Source organism: Oncorhynchus tshawytscha, linkage group LG10 (assembly GCF_018296145.1).
Source record: "Oncorhynchus tshawytscha isolate Ot180627B linkage group LG10, Otsh_v2.0, whole genome shotgun sequence".
Lineage (NCBI taxonomy): Eukaryota > Metazoa > Chordata > Actinopteri > Salmoniformes > Salmonidae > Oncorhynchus > Oncorhynchus tshawytscha.
In genome coordinates, this window is record NC_056438.1 from 73,887,640 (window position 1) to 73,902,631 (window position 14,992).

General features: G+C 44.4%; 1 protein-coding gene across 2 annotated transcripts in view; it reads left to right on the forward strand.

Moving 5' to 3' along the window:
- LOC112260874 (kinesin-1 heavy chain-like) overlaps positions 1-14,992 on the forward strand; it is a 43,831-nt gene that overhangs the window by 15,722 nt on the left and 13,117 nt on the right. For both annotated transcript variants that reach the window (XM_042329037.1, XM_042329038.1), the window contains exons 3-15: positions 149-327; positions 954-1,002; positions 1,779-1,834; positions 2,940-3,027; positions 3,507-3,631; positions 9,229-9,333; positions 9,631-9,776; positions 10,002-10,150; positions 12,340-12,527; positions 14,019-14,087; positions 14,261-14,347; positions 14,440-14,559; positions 14,723-14,866. In XM_042329037.1, coding sequence (XP_042184971.1) covers positions 149-327; positions 954-1,002; positions 1,779-1,834; positions 2,940-3,027; positions 3,507-3,631; positions 9,229-9,333; positions 9,631-9,776; positions 10,002-10,150; positions 12,340-12,527; positions 14,019-14,087; positions 14,261-14,347; positions 14,440-14,559; positions 14,723-14,866 — 1,505 coding nt within the window. The remainder of the gene's footprint in view (positions 1-148; positions 328-953; positions 1,003-1,778; positions 1,835-2,939; positions 3,028-3,506; positions 3,632-9,228; positions 9,334-9,630; positions 9,777-10,001; positions 10,151-12,339; positions 12,528-14,018; positions 14,088-14,260; positions 14,348-14,439; positions 14,560-14,722; positions 14,867-14,992) is intronic.

Sequence of the window (14,992 nt, forward strand, 5' to 3'; positions counted from 1 at the left end):
CATTGTGTGTGTGTGTGTGTGTGTGTATTCCATTGTGTGTGTGCTTATGTGTTTTTATGTGTATCTGTGTGTGTGTGTATGTGTGTGTGTTTTGGGATTTGGGTACATTTCCATCTTGGATTAACATTGATTCCTCTTCTTCTTCCAGATGTTCTGGAGGGGTACAACGGGACAATATTTGCATATGGACAGACGTCATCCGGCAAAACCCACACGATGGAGGGAAACCTTCATGACACAGATGGGATGGGGATCATCCCCAGGATAGTACAGGACATCTTTAACTACATCTACTCTATGGACGAGAACCTGGAGTTCCACATCAAGGTAGCTACTGGCTAGAGCTCTACTACATCAGAACATAGAGTTCTACATCAAGGTAGCTACTGGCTAGAGCTCTACTACATCAGAACATAGAGTTCTACATCAAGGTAGCTACTGGCTAGAGCTCTACTACATCAGAACATAGAGTTCTACATCAAGGTAGCTACTGGCTAGAGCTCTACTACACCAGAACATAGAGTTCTACATCAAGGTAGCTACTGGCTAGAGCTCTACTACACCAGAACATAGAGTTCTACATCAAGGTAGCTACTGGCTAGAGCTCTACTACATCAGAACATAGAGTTCTACATCAAGGTAGCTACTGGCTAGAGCTCTACTACATCAGAACATAGAGTTCTACATCAAGGTAGCTACTGGCTAGAGCTCTACTACACCAGAACATAGAGTTCTACATCAAGGTAGCTACTGGCTAGAGCTCTACTACACCAGAACATAGAGTTCTACATCAAGGTAGCTACTGGCTACGGCTCTACTACATCAGAGTTGAATTGCTTTACAGTAGCTAGTTGAAAGACATTCAGTTGAATCACTTTAGTTGACAGGGTTTTAAAACCTGTTGATTTGTCTCTCTGGATACTTTCTAATGAGCCACTCCTCTTATTTTCCAGGTTTCATATTATGAAATTTACTTGGACAAGATTCGGGACCTCTTGGATAGTAAGTCTTAGGCAGAGTGAACACAGTATGTGTCCTAAATGGAAGGCCTATTACCTACGTAGTGCACTACTTTAGACCACAGCCCTATGGGCCCTGGTTAAAACTAGTGCACTACGTAGGGAATAAGGTGCCATTTAGGACACGTCATGTATAGCGTGCCTCTCCTCCTGGCTTGTGGCCATGCTGGTGTGTATAATTGGCTGGTTTACATCGCTGTCTGTTAAAAGGAGCTGATTGATGAAATGTTGCCTGTTGAAACAGGAAAGGGTGGATGGTGGTGTTCAGGACGTCAGCTGGAAATGTTTTTTACTGATATGAGAATGAATAGTCTGTTCATGTTTGGACTGAAGAGAAAGAAGGTCTGCATTGTGCCCCTGTAAACATGGTGTATTTGTATCGGTCGTAAAGTACGTTTTCCTCACCCAGTTTGAGCTTGAGGTTTCTTCACACACACACACAATGATACTTAAATGGCTAGTTCAATCTCCATTTAGACGGGCTTTCTGTTGTGGCTCCAGAACTATCCAGAATAGTCCACAGTAAGAGTGTCTAACTCATTCCATTGAGGGCCTATTGCCTGCAGGTTTTTGTGTTTTTTCCCTTCAGTTAAGACCTAGACAACCATGTGAGGGGAGTTCCTTACTAATTAATGATCTTAATTCATCAATCAGGTACAAGGGAGTAGCGAAAACCCGCAGACACTCGGCCCTCCGTGGAATGAGGTTGACATCCCTGGTCTAGAGTCTTGACTATGTTGCATGTTTCCTTCTCTCCAGTGTCAAAGACCAACCTGTCAGTGCATGAAGACAAAAACAGAGTTCCCTATGTCAAGGTGAGTCTTTAGTCCAGAAATGAACTAAACGTCCTCACTGAGTTACTCACCCAGTACACTGTCTGAGTTAAGACTGCAGCCACCTTAATGACATAAAACATGGTATCACCTGACATAGACAATGTAGCGATTCCCTATGAAAAGACAGGCTCTGAAGCTACTCAACTGTATGCATGCACCACTCTAACTCTCTTAGGATAAAAGTGACTGTTTAAAGCCATTTATATCACTCTCTCTTAGGATAAAAGTAACTGCTTAAAGCCATTTATATCACTCTAACTCTCTTAGGATAAAAGTGACTGTTTAAAGCCATTTATATCACTCTCTTAGGATAAAAGTGACTGCATAAAGCCATTTATATCACTCTCTCTTAGGATAAAAGTAACTGCTTAAAGCCATTTATATCACTCTCTTAGGATAAAAGTGACTGCATAAAGCCATTTATAGCACTCTCTTAGGATAAAAGTGACTGTTTAATAAAGCCATTTATATCACTCTCTCTTAGGATAAAAGTGACTGTTTAAAGCCATTTATATCACTCTAACTCTCTTAGGATAAAAGTGACTGCTTAAAGCCATTTATATCACTCTAACTCTCTTAGGATAAAAGTGACTGCATAAAGCCATTTATATCACTCTAACTCTCTTAGGATAAAAGTGACTGCATAAAGCCATTTATATCACTCTAACTCTCTTAGGATAAAAGTGACTGCTTAAAGCCATTTATATCACTCTCTCTTAGGATAAAAGTGACTGCATAAAGCCATTTATATCACTCTCTTAGGATAAAAGTGACTGCTTAAAGCCATTTATATCACTCTCTTAGGATAAAAGTGACTGTTTAAAGCCATTTATATCACTCTCTTAGGATAAAAGTGACTGTTTAATAAAGCCATTTATATCACTCTAACTCTCTTAGGATAAAAGTGACTGTTTAAAGCCATTTATATCACTCTCTCTTAGGATAAAAGTGACTGCATAAAGCCATTTATATCACTCTCTCTTAGGATAAAAGTGACTGCATAAAGCCATTTATTTTTGTTATTACATTAAGAGTTGATAAGATGGTCCAGTGTCATCACATCATAGGTTTTCTTTGTCCCCAGGGATGCACTGAGAGATTTGTCTGCAGCCCAGAGGAAGTCATGGACACCATTGATGAAGGCAAATCTAACAGACATGTAGCAGTTACAAGTAAGAGTCCACCCTAAGGTCCATCCCAAATGGCACCCTATTCCCTTTATAGTGCACTACTTCTGACCAGGGACCCATTCCCTTTATAGTGCACTACTTTTGACCAGGGACCCATTCCCTTTATAGTGCACTACTTTTGACCAGGGACCCATTCCCTTTATAGTGCACTACTTTTGACCAGGGACCCATTCCCTTTATAGTGCACTACTTTTGACCAGGGACCCATTCCCTTTATAGTGCACTACTTTTGACCAGGGACCCATTCCCTTTATAGTGCACTACTTTTGACCAGGGCCCCATTCCCTTTATAGTGCACTACTTTTGACCAGGGCCCCATTCCCTTTATAGTGCACTACTTTTGAGGGCTCTGGTCGATGAAGGGAATAGGGTGCTTTTTCAGACACAACCAGTCTCTATTTGTGTGTTATTATTCTGCCTGCCTGATCAGCGCTGATCCCAGATCTGTTGTCTTGTCTCAGACATGAATGAGCACAGCTCCAGAAGTCACAGTATCTTCCAGATCAACGTGAAGCAGGAGAACACTGCTACAGAGCAGAAACTGAGCGGAAAGCTCTACCTCGTCGACCTGGCTGGAAGTGAAAAGGTAGGAAAAGACTATCTGAGGTTAGCTTATTGCAGGTTCAGGAATAAAACAATGAAAAGAGAAGCCTGCACACTGGTCCTGTTCTGATTAAGGCAGACAACCGATTCCGATATGTCATTTTTGTAAAGGGATCTGACAAGAGCAGTGTGCAGGCTTTCTTTTTTTAGAGAAAAGTTACAACAACAACACAACACGTATGAGTCAAAACATCCTGATCTGGCCCCTCATGACTCTACTAACTGCCTGCTGTCTGAGGGAAACTGAGCTCCCTGACACAAATTCTCTCTCTCTGCTGCTCTCTCTTTTTTACCCTCCTTCTCACTCCCTCTCTCTGTTACTCTCTTTCTCTCCTGCTCTCTCTCTTATGCTCTCTCGTTCTCTCTATACTGCTCTTTCTCTCGCCCTCTCTCCTGCTCTCTCTCTCTCTTTGCTGGTCTCTCTCTCCTGCTCTCTCTCGCCCTCTCTCTCCTCTCCTGCTCTCTCTCTCTTTGCTGGTCTCTCTCTCTCCTGCTCTCTCTCTCTCTCTCTCTTTGCTGGTCTCTCTCTCTTTCCTGCTCTCTCTGCTGCTCTCTCTCTCTCTCTCTCTATCCTGCTCTTTCTCTCATTCACCTGTTCTCTCTCTCTCTCTACTGCTCTCTCTCTCAATTCAATTTCAATGTAAGGGGCTTTATTGGCATGGGAAACATATGTTAACATTGCCAAAGCAAGAGTGAATAGTTCCAAAAGAATGAACACATTTCAAATGTCATATTATGTTTATATACAGTGTTGTCATTTATTTACTGAGCCTTTATTTAACTAGGCAAGTCAGTTAAGAACAAATTCTTATCTACAATGACGGCCTACCGGGGAACGGTGGGTTAACTGCCTTGTTCAGGGGAAGAACGACAGATTTTTACCTTGTCAGCTCGGGGATTTGAACTTTCAACCTTTCGGTTACTGGCCCAATGCTCTAACCACTAGGCTACCTGCCACACCAAATGCGATGTGCAGTAGTTAAAGTACAAAGGGGAAAATAAATCAACATAAATATAGGTTGTATTTACAAGGGTGTTTGTTCTTCACTTCTTTTCTTGTGGCAACAGATATGGTAGATATGGAGGTTTATCAAAATCAGTTTTGTTTTCAAATTCTTTATGGGTCTGTGTAATCTGAGGGAAGTATGTGTCTCTAATATGGTCATACATTGGGCAGGAGGTTAGGAAGTGCAGCTCAGTTTCCACCTCATTTTGTGGGCAGTGAGCACATAGCCTGTCTACACTTGAGAGCCAAGTCTGCCTACGGCGGCCTTTCTCAATAGCAAGGTTATGCTCACTGAGTCTGTACATAGTCAAAGCTTTCCTTAAGTTTGGGTCAGTCACAGTGGTCAGGTATTCTGCCACTGTGTACTCTCTGTTTAGGGACAAATAGCATTCTAGTTTGTTCTGTTTTTTTGTAAATTCTTTCCAATGTGTCAAGTAATTATCTTTTTGTTTTCTCATGATTTGGTTGGGTCTAATTGTGCTGCTGTCCTGGGGCTCTTTGGGGTGTGTTTGTGTTTGTGAACAGAGCCCCAGGACCAGCTTGCTTAGGGGACTGTTCTCCAGGTTCATGTCTCTGGAGGCGATGGCTTTGTTTGGGAATCGCTTCCTTTTAGGTGGTTGTAGAATTTAACTGCTCTTTTCTGTATTTTGATAATTAGCAGTTATTGGGCTAGTTGTGCTTTGCATGCATTATTTGGTGTTTTACATTGTACAGAATTCTGCATGCAGTGTCTCAATTTAGTGTTTGTCCCATTTTGTGAATTCTTGGTTTATGTTCCTTTTGATGGATAGTTCTTGACTTGTCTCTCAGATCGTTCAAGGCTTTGTGGAAGTTACCTGTGGCGCTTATGTTTAGGCCAAGGTATGTACAGTTGTTTGTGTGCTCTAGGGCAACGGTGTCTAGATGGAATTTGTATTTGTGTTCCTGGTGACTGGACCTTTTTTGGAACATCGTTATGTTTGTCTTACTGAGACTTATTGTCAGGGCCCAGGTCTGACAGAATCTGTGCAGAAGATCTAGGTGCTGCTGTACGCCCTCCTTGGTTGGGTACAGAAGCACCAGATCATTTTAGTAGGGTGAGGCCAGGTGCCGCAGACTTGTTGTTTGTGTACATGTATTTTATAATTTCGTATGTTTTTCCTCCAACACCAATTTCCATCAGTTTGTATAGCAGGCCCTCTTGCCAAATTGAGTCGAAAGCTTTTTGAAATCAACAAAGCATGATAAAACTTTGCCTTTGTTTTGATCTGTTTATTTGTCAATTAGGGTGTGCAGGGTGAATACGTGGTCTGTCGTACAGTCATTTAGTAAAAAGCCAATTTGCTCAGTACATTGTTTTTGCTGGGGAAATGTACAAGTCTGCTGCTAATGACAATGCAGAGGATTTTCCCAAGGTGTTGACCCATATCCCCCAGTAGTTATTGGGGTCAAATTTGTCTCCACTTTTGTGGATTAAAGTGATCAGTCTTTGGTTGCACATTTTGGGGAAGATGCCAGAGCTGAGGATGATGTTAAAGAGTTAGAATTTGTTGTCTGTATATTTTATCATTTAATTTAGGATACCATCAATGCCACAGGCCTTTTTGGGTTGGAGGGTTTGTTTTTTGTCCTGTAGTTCATTCAGTGTAATTGGAGAATCCAGTGGGTTCTGGAGATCTTTAATAGTTGATTCTAAGATTTGTATTTCATCATGTATATGTTTGTTCTTTGTTATAGGGCCAATCAGATTGGAGAAGTGGTTTATCCATACATCTCCATTTTAGATAGATAACTCTTCGTGTTGTTGTTTGTTTAGTGTTTTCCAATTTTCCCAGAAGTGGTTAAAGTCTATGGATTCTTCAATTACATTGAGCTGATTTCTGCCGTGCTGTTCCTTCTTTTTCCGTAGTGTATTTCTGTATTGGGGCGGCAGGTTTGCCAACAACAAATTCAATCCCTTCTCGACAATTTCCTGGACAAAATGTTTCACTGTAATAGTGAAGATAGTGAAGGTGTGAACTTGGCAGTAGAAACCCTACACAGTATATTTGACCTCTCAGCTTCCCTATCAAATCTAAACATTTCAAACAGACCTAAGAAAATAGTTTTTTGGTAGGTTTCCACACTATTTCCTTCCATCAATAGCATTTGTTAATATTATTCAGTTGCTTTGGCTTTGATGCCTCATGATTGAGCATAGCTCTGTTGAAGTAGAGCGTGATTTTGCTGTGGTCTGATAGGGGTGTCAGTGCGCTGACTGTGAACTCTGAGAGACTCTGGGTTGAGGTCAGTGATAAAATAGTCGTCAGTACTACTGCCAAGAGATGAGCTATAGGTGTTCCTACCATAGGAGTCCCCTCAAAGCCTACCATTGACAATGTAAATACCCAGCGTGCGACAGAGCTGCAGTAGTTGTGACCCATTTTTGTTAGTTATTTTGTTGTAATTGTGTCTAGGGGAGCATATGGGGGAGGGAATACTGTCACCTACAGGCAGGTGTTTGTCCCCCTGTGTGCTGAGGGTGTCAGGTTCTTGTCCGGTTCTGGCATTTAGGTCGCCACAGACTCTCTTTCTCTCTCTCTTCTGCTTTCTCTCTCTCTGTCGCTCTCTTTCTCTGCTGCTCTCCCTCTTATCTTTCTCTGCTGCTCTCCCCTCTTTTCTGCTGCTTATTTATCTTTGTCGCTCTCTTTCTCTGCTGCTCTCCCTCTTCTCTTTCTCTGCTGCTCTCTCCCTCTTCTCTTTCTCTGCTGCTCTCTCCTGCTTTCTCTCTCTTTGGTCTGCTCTCCCTCACAGACTCTCTTTCTCTCTCTCTTCTGCTTTCTCTCTCTCTGCTGCTCTCTCTCCTCGCTCTCTTTCTCTGCTGCTCTCCCTCTTCTCTTTCTCTGCTCTCCCTCTTCTCTTTCTCTGCTGCTCTCTCCCTCTTCTCTTTCTCTGCTGCTCTCTCCTCTCTCTTCTCTTTCTCTGCTGCTCTCCCTCTCTCTTTCCCTCTTCTCTTTCTCTGCTGCTCTCTCCTCTCCTCTTCTCTTTCTCTGCTGCTCTCTCCCTCTTCTCTTCTCTTTCTCTGCTGCTCTCCCTCTTCTCTTTCTCTGCTGCTCTCCCTCTTCTTCTCTTTCTCTGCTGCTCTCTCCTCTTCTCTTTCTCTGCTGCTGCTCTCCCTCTTCTCTTTCTCTGCTGCTCTCCCTCTTCTCTTTCTCTGCTGCTCTCCTCCCTCTTCTCTTTCTCTGCTGCTCTGCTCCCTCTTCTCTTTCTCTGCTGCTCTCTCCTGCTTCTCTTTCTCTTTCTCTCCTGCTTTCTCTCTCTTCGCTCTCTTTCTCTGCTGCTCTCCCTCTTCTCTTTCTCTCTCTTTCTCTCTGCTGCTCTCCCTCTTTTCTCTTTCTCTGCTCTCCCTCTTATCTTTCTCTGCTGCTCTCCCTCTTCTCTTTCTCTGCTGCTCTCCCTCTTCTCTTTCTCTGCTGCTCTCTCTTTCTCTCCCTTCTCTTTCTCTGCTGCTCTCTCCCTCTTCTCTTTCTCTGCTGCTCTCTCCTTTCTCTTCTCTTTCTCTGCTGCTCTCTCCCTCTTCTCTTTCTCTGCTGCTCTCTGCTCTCCCTCTCTCTTTCTCTGCTGCTCTCTCCCTCTTCTCTTTCTCTCTCTCCCTCTTCTCTGCTGCTCTCTCCTCTTTCTTTCTCTGCTGCTCTTTCTCTGCCTCTTCTCTTTCTCTGCTGCTCTTCTTCTCTGCTGCTCTCCTGCTCTTCTCTCTGCTCTCTCTCTTCTCTTTCTCTGCTGCTCTCTCCTGCTTTCTCTCTCTTTGTCGCTCTCTTTCTCTGCTGCTCTCCCTCTTATCTTTCTCTGCTGCTCTCCCTCTTCTCTTTCTCTGCTGCTCTCTCCCTCTTCTCTTTCTCTGCTGCTCTCCCCTGCTTTCTCTCTCTTTGTCGCTCTCTTTCTCTGCTGCTCTCCCTCTTCTCTTTTCTCTGCTCTCCCTCTTCTCTTTCTCTCTGCTGCTCTCTCCCTCTTCTCTTTCTCTGCTGCTCTCCCTCTTCTCTTTCTCTGCTGCTCTCCCTCTTCTCTTTCTCTGCTGCTCTCCCTCTTCTCTTTCTCTGCTGCTCTCTCCCTCTTCTCTTTCTCTGCTGCTCTCCCTCTTCTCTTTTGCTCTCCCTCTTCTCTTTCTCTCTGCTCTCTCCCCTTCTCTGCTGCTCTCTCTCCTGTTCTTTCTCTCTCTCCCTCTCTCTTCTGCTCTCTATCTCTCTTTCACCCTCTCTCTCTTTCTCTATCTTTGTCGCTCTCCTTCTCTGCTGCTCTCTCCCTGTTCTCTTCTCTCTCTCTCTTCTGCTCTCTATCTCTCTTTCACCCTCTCTCTCTCTCATTCTCTTCTGCTGCACTCTCTTTTACCCCCCCCTCTCTAGATTTATCTCTGAGTAAATGTACATATCCCACAATGTCTCTTTTCCCAGTTGTCTAATCTGTTGATCAAGACTGATGAACATTGTTAGGTTATGTCATTCAGAACACACGTTTGACCCATCCCAATAGATTATTAAGGCCTCTGGTGCACAGCAAGTGTTTGACTGTACATGTTATGTATCTTACCAGACGGTCCCTGTCTGTCTCTGTCTTCGCAGGTCAGTAAGACTGGAGCGGAGGGAGCCGTGCTGGACGAGGCCAAGAACATCAATAAGTCTCTGTCTTCTCTGGGCAACGTCATCTCAGCCCTGGCAGAAGGCTCTGTGAGTATCCCTCTACTATCACAGATACTGTGGCTGTTGGTTTGGTTGGTGTAAAGATGAGTTGACCCACGAAAGCCCAATACCTCACATCAACAGTATCCGTCATTATTTTAGAGATTTAAATATATGTTCCTAAAGGCCAGGTTTTGGTTCTAGCTGATTCACAGTTGTATAATTCCACTCCTTTTGTTACAATCATAGATTGGTTTGTTTCGTTTCTTTTTTGCTCAATGTAACAACTTGAATGGGAATTCTATTGTTGTTTCTCTTAGTGAATGTTGTTTTGTTATGTTTCAGGGTTATATCCCGTACAGAGACAGTAAAATGACCAGAATCCTTCAGGACTCTCTGGGGGGGAACTGTAGGACCACCATTGTTATCTGTGCCTCTCCCTCTGCCTACAACGAGTCAGAGACCAAGTCCACCCTCATGTTTGGACAGAGGTGGGCTCACTCACTAGCTCCTAAAGGCATCGTTCACTCCAAAATATATTTGTAGTAGTCCGCTGTTAATACAATCCCACAAGTATGCATGGCAACAGTCACGTTTTCTAAAAAAACCCATCAACAATTCACAATGAGTCACTACAATCACTGTTTAGTGAGCTATTCAGGGCTGTTGATTTAAAATAGGGTGTAACGGTTTAGTCCTGTTTGTGGTGTTTCCAGAGCGAAGACCATTAAGAACACTGTGTGTGTGAACGTGGAGCTGACGGCAGAACAGTGGAAGAAGAAGTACGAGAGGGAGAAGGAGAAGGGCAAGGCCCTGAGGAACACCATCACCTGGCTGGAGAATGAGCTCAACCGCTGGAGGAACGGTGAGGAGGAGAGGCCCAAAGTTATCAGCTGGCTAGGTCCTCATCTTTACTGTACAGACGTAGGAGAACAGCAAGGTCGTGTTCATTAAGGCACAACGGAGCAAAACATTTCAAATGGTTTGCAATAGAATATGAAAATAAGAAATTCTTCTTATTGAAGAAGTACAGATACTACTACCTCCCTCATTTGTGTTTGTGTCATTTTCTTGAGAGAGGGACATTTGAGTAATTATGTGATGAATGAATTTGTTGGGGGGGGAGGTGATTGAAGCCAGACACTCAGCTCAGATGAGAGCATTATGGCGATGAGAAGATAAATCAAATCAAATCAAATTTATTTATATAGCCCTTCGTACATCAGCTGATATCTCAAAGTGCTGTACAGAAACCCAGCCTAAAAACCCAAACAGCAAGCAATGCAGGTGTAGAAGCACGGTGGCTAGGAAAAACTCCCTTGAAAGGCCAAAACCTAGGAAGAAACCTAGAGAGGAACCAGGCTATGTGGGGTGGCCAGTCCTCTTCTGGCTGTGCCGGGTGGATATTATAACAGGACATGGCCAAGATGTTCAAATGTTCATAAATGACCAGCATGGTCAAATAATAATAATCACAGGCAGAACAGTTGAAACAGGAGCAGCAGCACGACCAGGTGGACTGGGGACAGCAAGGTGTCATCATGCCAGGTAGTCCTGAGGCATGGTCCTAGGGCTCAGGTCCTCTGAGAGAGAGAAAGAAAGAGAGAAAGAGAGAATTAGAGAGAGCATACTTAAATTCACACAGGACACCGGATAAGACCAGAGAAGTACTCCAGATATAACAAACTGACCCTAGCCCCCCGACACATAAACTACTGCAGGATAAATACTGGAGGCTGAGACAGGAGGGGTCAGGAGACACTGTGGCCCCATCCGCTGATACCCCCGGACAGGGCCAAACAGGAAGGATATAACCCAACCCACTTTGCCAAAGCACAGCCCCCACACCACAAGAGGGATATCTTCAACCACCAACTTACCATCCTGAGACAAGGCCGAGTATAGCCCACAAAGATCTCCGCCATGGCACAACCCAAGGGGGGCGCCAACCAAGACAGGAAGATCACATCAGTGACTCAACCCACTCAAGTGACGCACCCCTCCTAGGGACGGTATGAAAGAGCCCCAGTAAGCCAGTGACTCAGCTCCTGTAATAGGGCAGAGAATCCCAGTGGAAAGAGGGGAACCGGCCATGCAGAGACAACAAGGGCGGTTCGTTGCTCCAGAGCCTTTCCCTTCACACTCCTGGGCCAAACTACACTCAATCATATGACCCACTGAAGAGATGAGTCTTCAGTAAAGACTTAAAGGTTGAGACCGAGTTTGCGTCTCTGACATGGGTAGGCAGACCATTCCATAAAAATGGAGCTCTATAGGAGAAAGCCCTGCCTCCAGCTGTTTGCTTAGAAATTCTAGGGACAATGAGGAGGCCTGCGTCTTGTGACCGTAGCGTACGTGTAGGTATGTACGGCAGGACCAAATCAGAGAGATAGGTAGGAGCAAGCCCATGTAATGCTTTGTAGGTTAGCAGTAAAACCTTGAAATCAGCCCTTGCCTTGACAGGAAGCCAGTGTAGAGAGGCTAGCACGGGAGTAATGTGATCAAATTTTTTGGTTCTAGTCAGGATTCTAGCAGCCGTATTTAGCACTAACTGAAGTTTATTTAGTGCTTTATCCAGGTAGCCGGAAAGTAGAGCATTGCAGTAGTCTAAACTAGAAGTAACAAAAGCATGGATTAATTTTTCTGCATCATTTTTGGACAGAAAGTTTCAGATTTTTGCAATGTTACGTAGATGGAAAAAAGCTGTCCTTGGAACAGTCTTTATATGTTCGTCAAAAGAGAGATCAGGATCCAGAGTAACGCCGAGGTCCTTCACAGTTTTATTTGAGACGACTGTACAACCATTAAGATTAATTGTCAGATTCAACAGAAGATCTCTTTGTTTCTTGGGACCTAGAACAAGCATCTCTGTTTTGTCCGAGTTTAAAAGTAGAACGTTTGCAGCCATCCACTTCCTTATGTCTGAAACACAGGCTTCGAGGGAGGGCAATTTTGTAGCTTCACCATGTTTCATTGAAATGTACAGCTGTGTGTCGGATAGGCCTGCAGGGTGTGTCTGACCTCTCTGTGTGACCGTCACGCTGCCTCCTGCAGGTGAGAGTGTGCCGGTGGACGAGCAGTTTGACAAGGAGAAGGCCCAGGCTGAGGTGCTGGCCCTGGACAATGTGCCCAACGACAAGCCTGCCTCTACCCCCAACATGCCCCAGCTCCGTCTGACCGACGCAGAGAAGGACAAGTGTGAGGGGGAGCTGGCCAAGCTTTACAAGCAGCTGGATGATAAGGTGAGAGAGGCCGGCCACAGAGCGCATGTGTGTGTGTGTGTGGGTGTTTGTGCGTGTTGAGAAGGACAAGTGTGAGGGGGAGTTGGCCAAGCTCTGCAAGCACCTGGACGCTCTGCAAGCACCAGGTGAGAGAGGCCAGCCACAGAGCATCCAGTAGGAAGTAGCAACAGCCAATGTCTACGTCATAAATTGCACCCTATTCCCTATATTGTGTACTACCTTTAAACAGGACCCAATAGGGAATCGGGTGCCATTTAGGACTCAACTAATGAGTTGAAGGGAAAGAGCTGAGTAAGACACTCACACAGGTCTCATACACATGTTTAGCAGATGTTATTGCGGGTGTAGTGAAATGCTTGTGTTCGTAGCTCCTACAGTGCAGTTATATCTAACAATTCAACAACAATACACACAAACCTAAAAGTAAAATAATGGAATTAACAAAATATATAAATATTAGGACGAGCCAACTGGACATGATGCATGTGTGTTGTTGAACAGCAATCCATCAAAATACACTATTTGTACTCCCCTTCAAATTGGTGGATTCATCCATTTCAGCCACACCCGTTGCTGACAGGTGTATAAAATCGAGCACACAGCCATGCAATCTCCAGAGACAAACATTCGGTCAACTGTAAGTGGTAGTCCACACAAGCTCACAGAACGGAACCGCCGAGTGCTGTCCTCAGTTGCAACACTCACTACCGAGTTCCAAACTGCCTCTGGAAGCAACGTCGGCACAAGAACTGTTCGTTGGGGCTGAGCAGCCGCACACAAGCCTAAGGTAACCATGCGCAATGCCAAGCTTCAGCTGGAGGGGTGTAAAGCTCACTGCCATTGGACTCTGAAGCAGTGGAAACGTGTTCTCTGGAGTGATGAATCACGCTTCACCATCTGGCAGTCCAACGGGGGATATAGGACCTCCAACTTTGTGGCAACAGTTTGGGGAAGGCCCTTTCCTGTTTCAGCATGACAATGCTGCCTCCGTGCACAAAGCGAGGTACATACAGAAATTGACTGTCCAGTTCGGTGTGGAAGAACTTGACTGGCCTGCACAGAGCCCTGACCTCAACCCCATCGAACACCTTTGGGATTAATTGGAATGCCGAATGCGAGCAAGGCCTAAGCAAGTCCCAGAGCAATGTTCCAACATCTAGTGGAAAGTCTTCCTAGAAGAGTGGAGGTTGTTATAGCAGAAAAGGGGGAACCAACTTCATATCAATGCCCAAGATTTTGGAATGATATGTTCAACGAGCAGGTGTCCACATACTTTTGGTCATGTAGTGTAGTTTACTGTCCATGGGAGACGCCCCATGTTGGAGCGTGTGTTTGCCTGTGTGTTTGAATGATGATGATGCTAAGCCTGTCCTCTCTCTCTCCCTGCTGTCCTCTCTCTCCCTGCTGTCCTCTCTGTCTCTCTCTCTCTGCTGTCCTCTCTCTCTCTGCTGTCCTCTCTCTCTCTGCTGTCCTCTCTCTCTGTGTGTCCAGGATGATGAGATAAACCAGCAGAGCCAGCTGGCTGAGAAGCTCAAGCAGCAGATGTTGGACCAGGAGGAGGTGAGTGCTGATTGGGCTGTTGTCATCTTGTTGTTACTGTAATTCTGGTTAAAGACTGTTGAACCTCAATCAAAGTAATCAAACTGTATGTTAGCTAAATGACCTTTCTATCTATGTCATGGTCTGACTTTTCATTTGTGTGTGTGTGTGTGTGTGTGTGTGTGTCTGTGTAGCTGCTGGTGTCATCGCGACGCGACCATGACAACCTGCAGTCAGAGCTGAATCGCCTGCAAGCTGAGAACGAGGCTTCCAAGGATGAGGTGAAGGATAATAATATTGTTATTATTACTATAGTTATTTTTTAAAATTAATTATTATTATTAAAGTTATTATTAATGTTGTTGTGGTGTAGGTGAAGGAGGTGCTGCAGGCCCTGGAGGAGCTGGCTGTTAACTACGACCAGAAGAGTCAGGAGGTGGAGCAGAAGACCACGGACTTTGAGATGCTCAGCGAAGAGCTCAACCAGAAATCAGTGAGACAATGTCCACTCCTCATGAAGAAAGCTGTCTATTCATATTGTAATACGTTTTAAGACCTGCATGTTGTTTTTTTGTTATCTGTATAAGTCAGTCATACCTCTATTTTTGTCCATATTATATTAAAATATGAAAATGTTTTTCTCTGTCTGTTTCCAGAACGTCCTGACGTCCATTGACTCTGAGCTGCAGAAAGTGAAGGAGATGACCAACCACCAGAAGAAGAGGACCAGTGAGATGATGTCATCACTACTCAAAGACCTGGCAGAGATTGGCATCGCCGTGGGCAGCAACGACATCAAGGTAAACAGGAAATGACACGTCACCACATGACATTCCAAAAGATGGGTATTATTTTATAAGCATTTAAAGGAAATATGTAATATATGTTTCCCCTAAACCCGAATAAAATGATAACCTTGCTCTTCT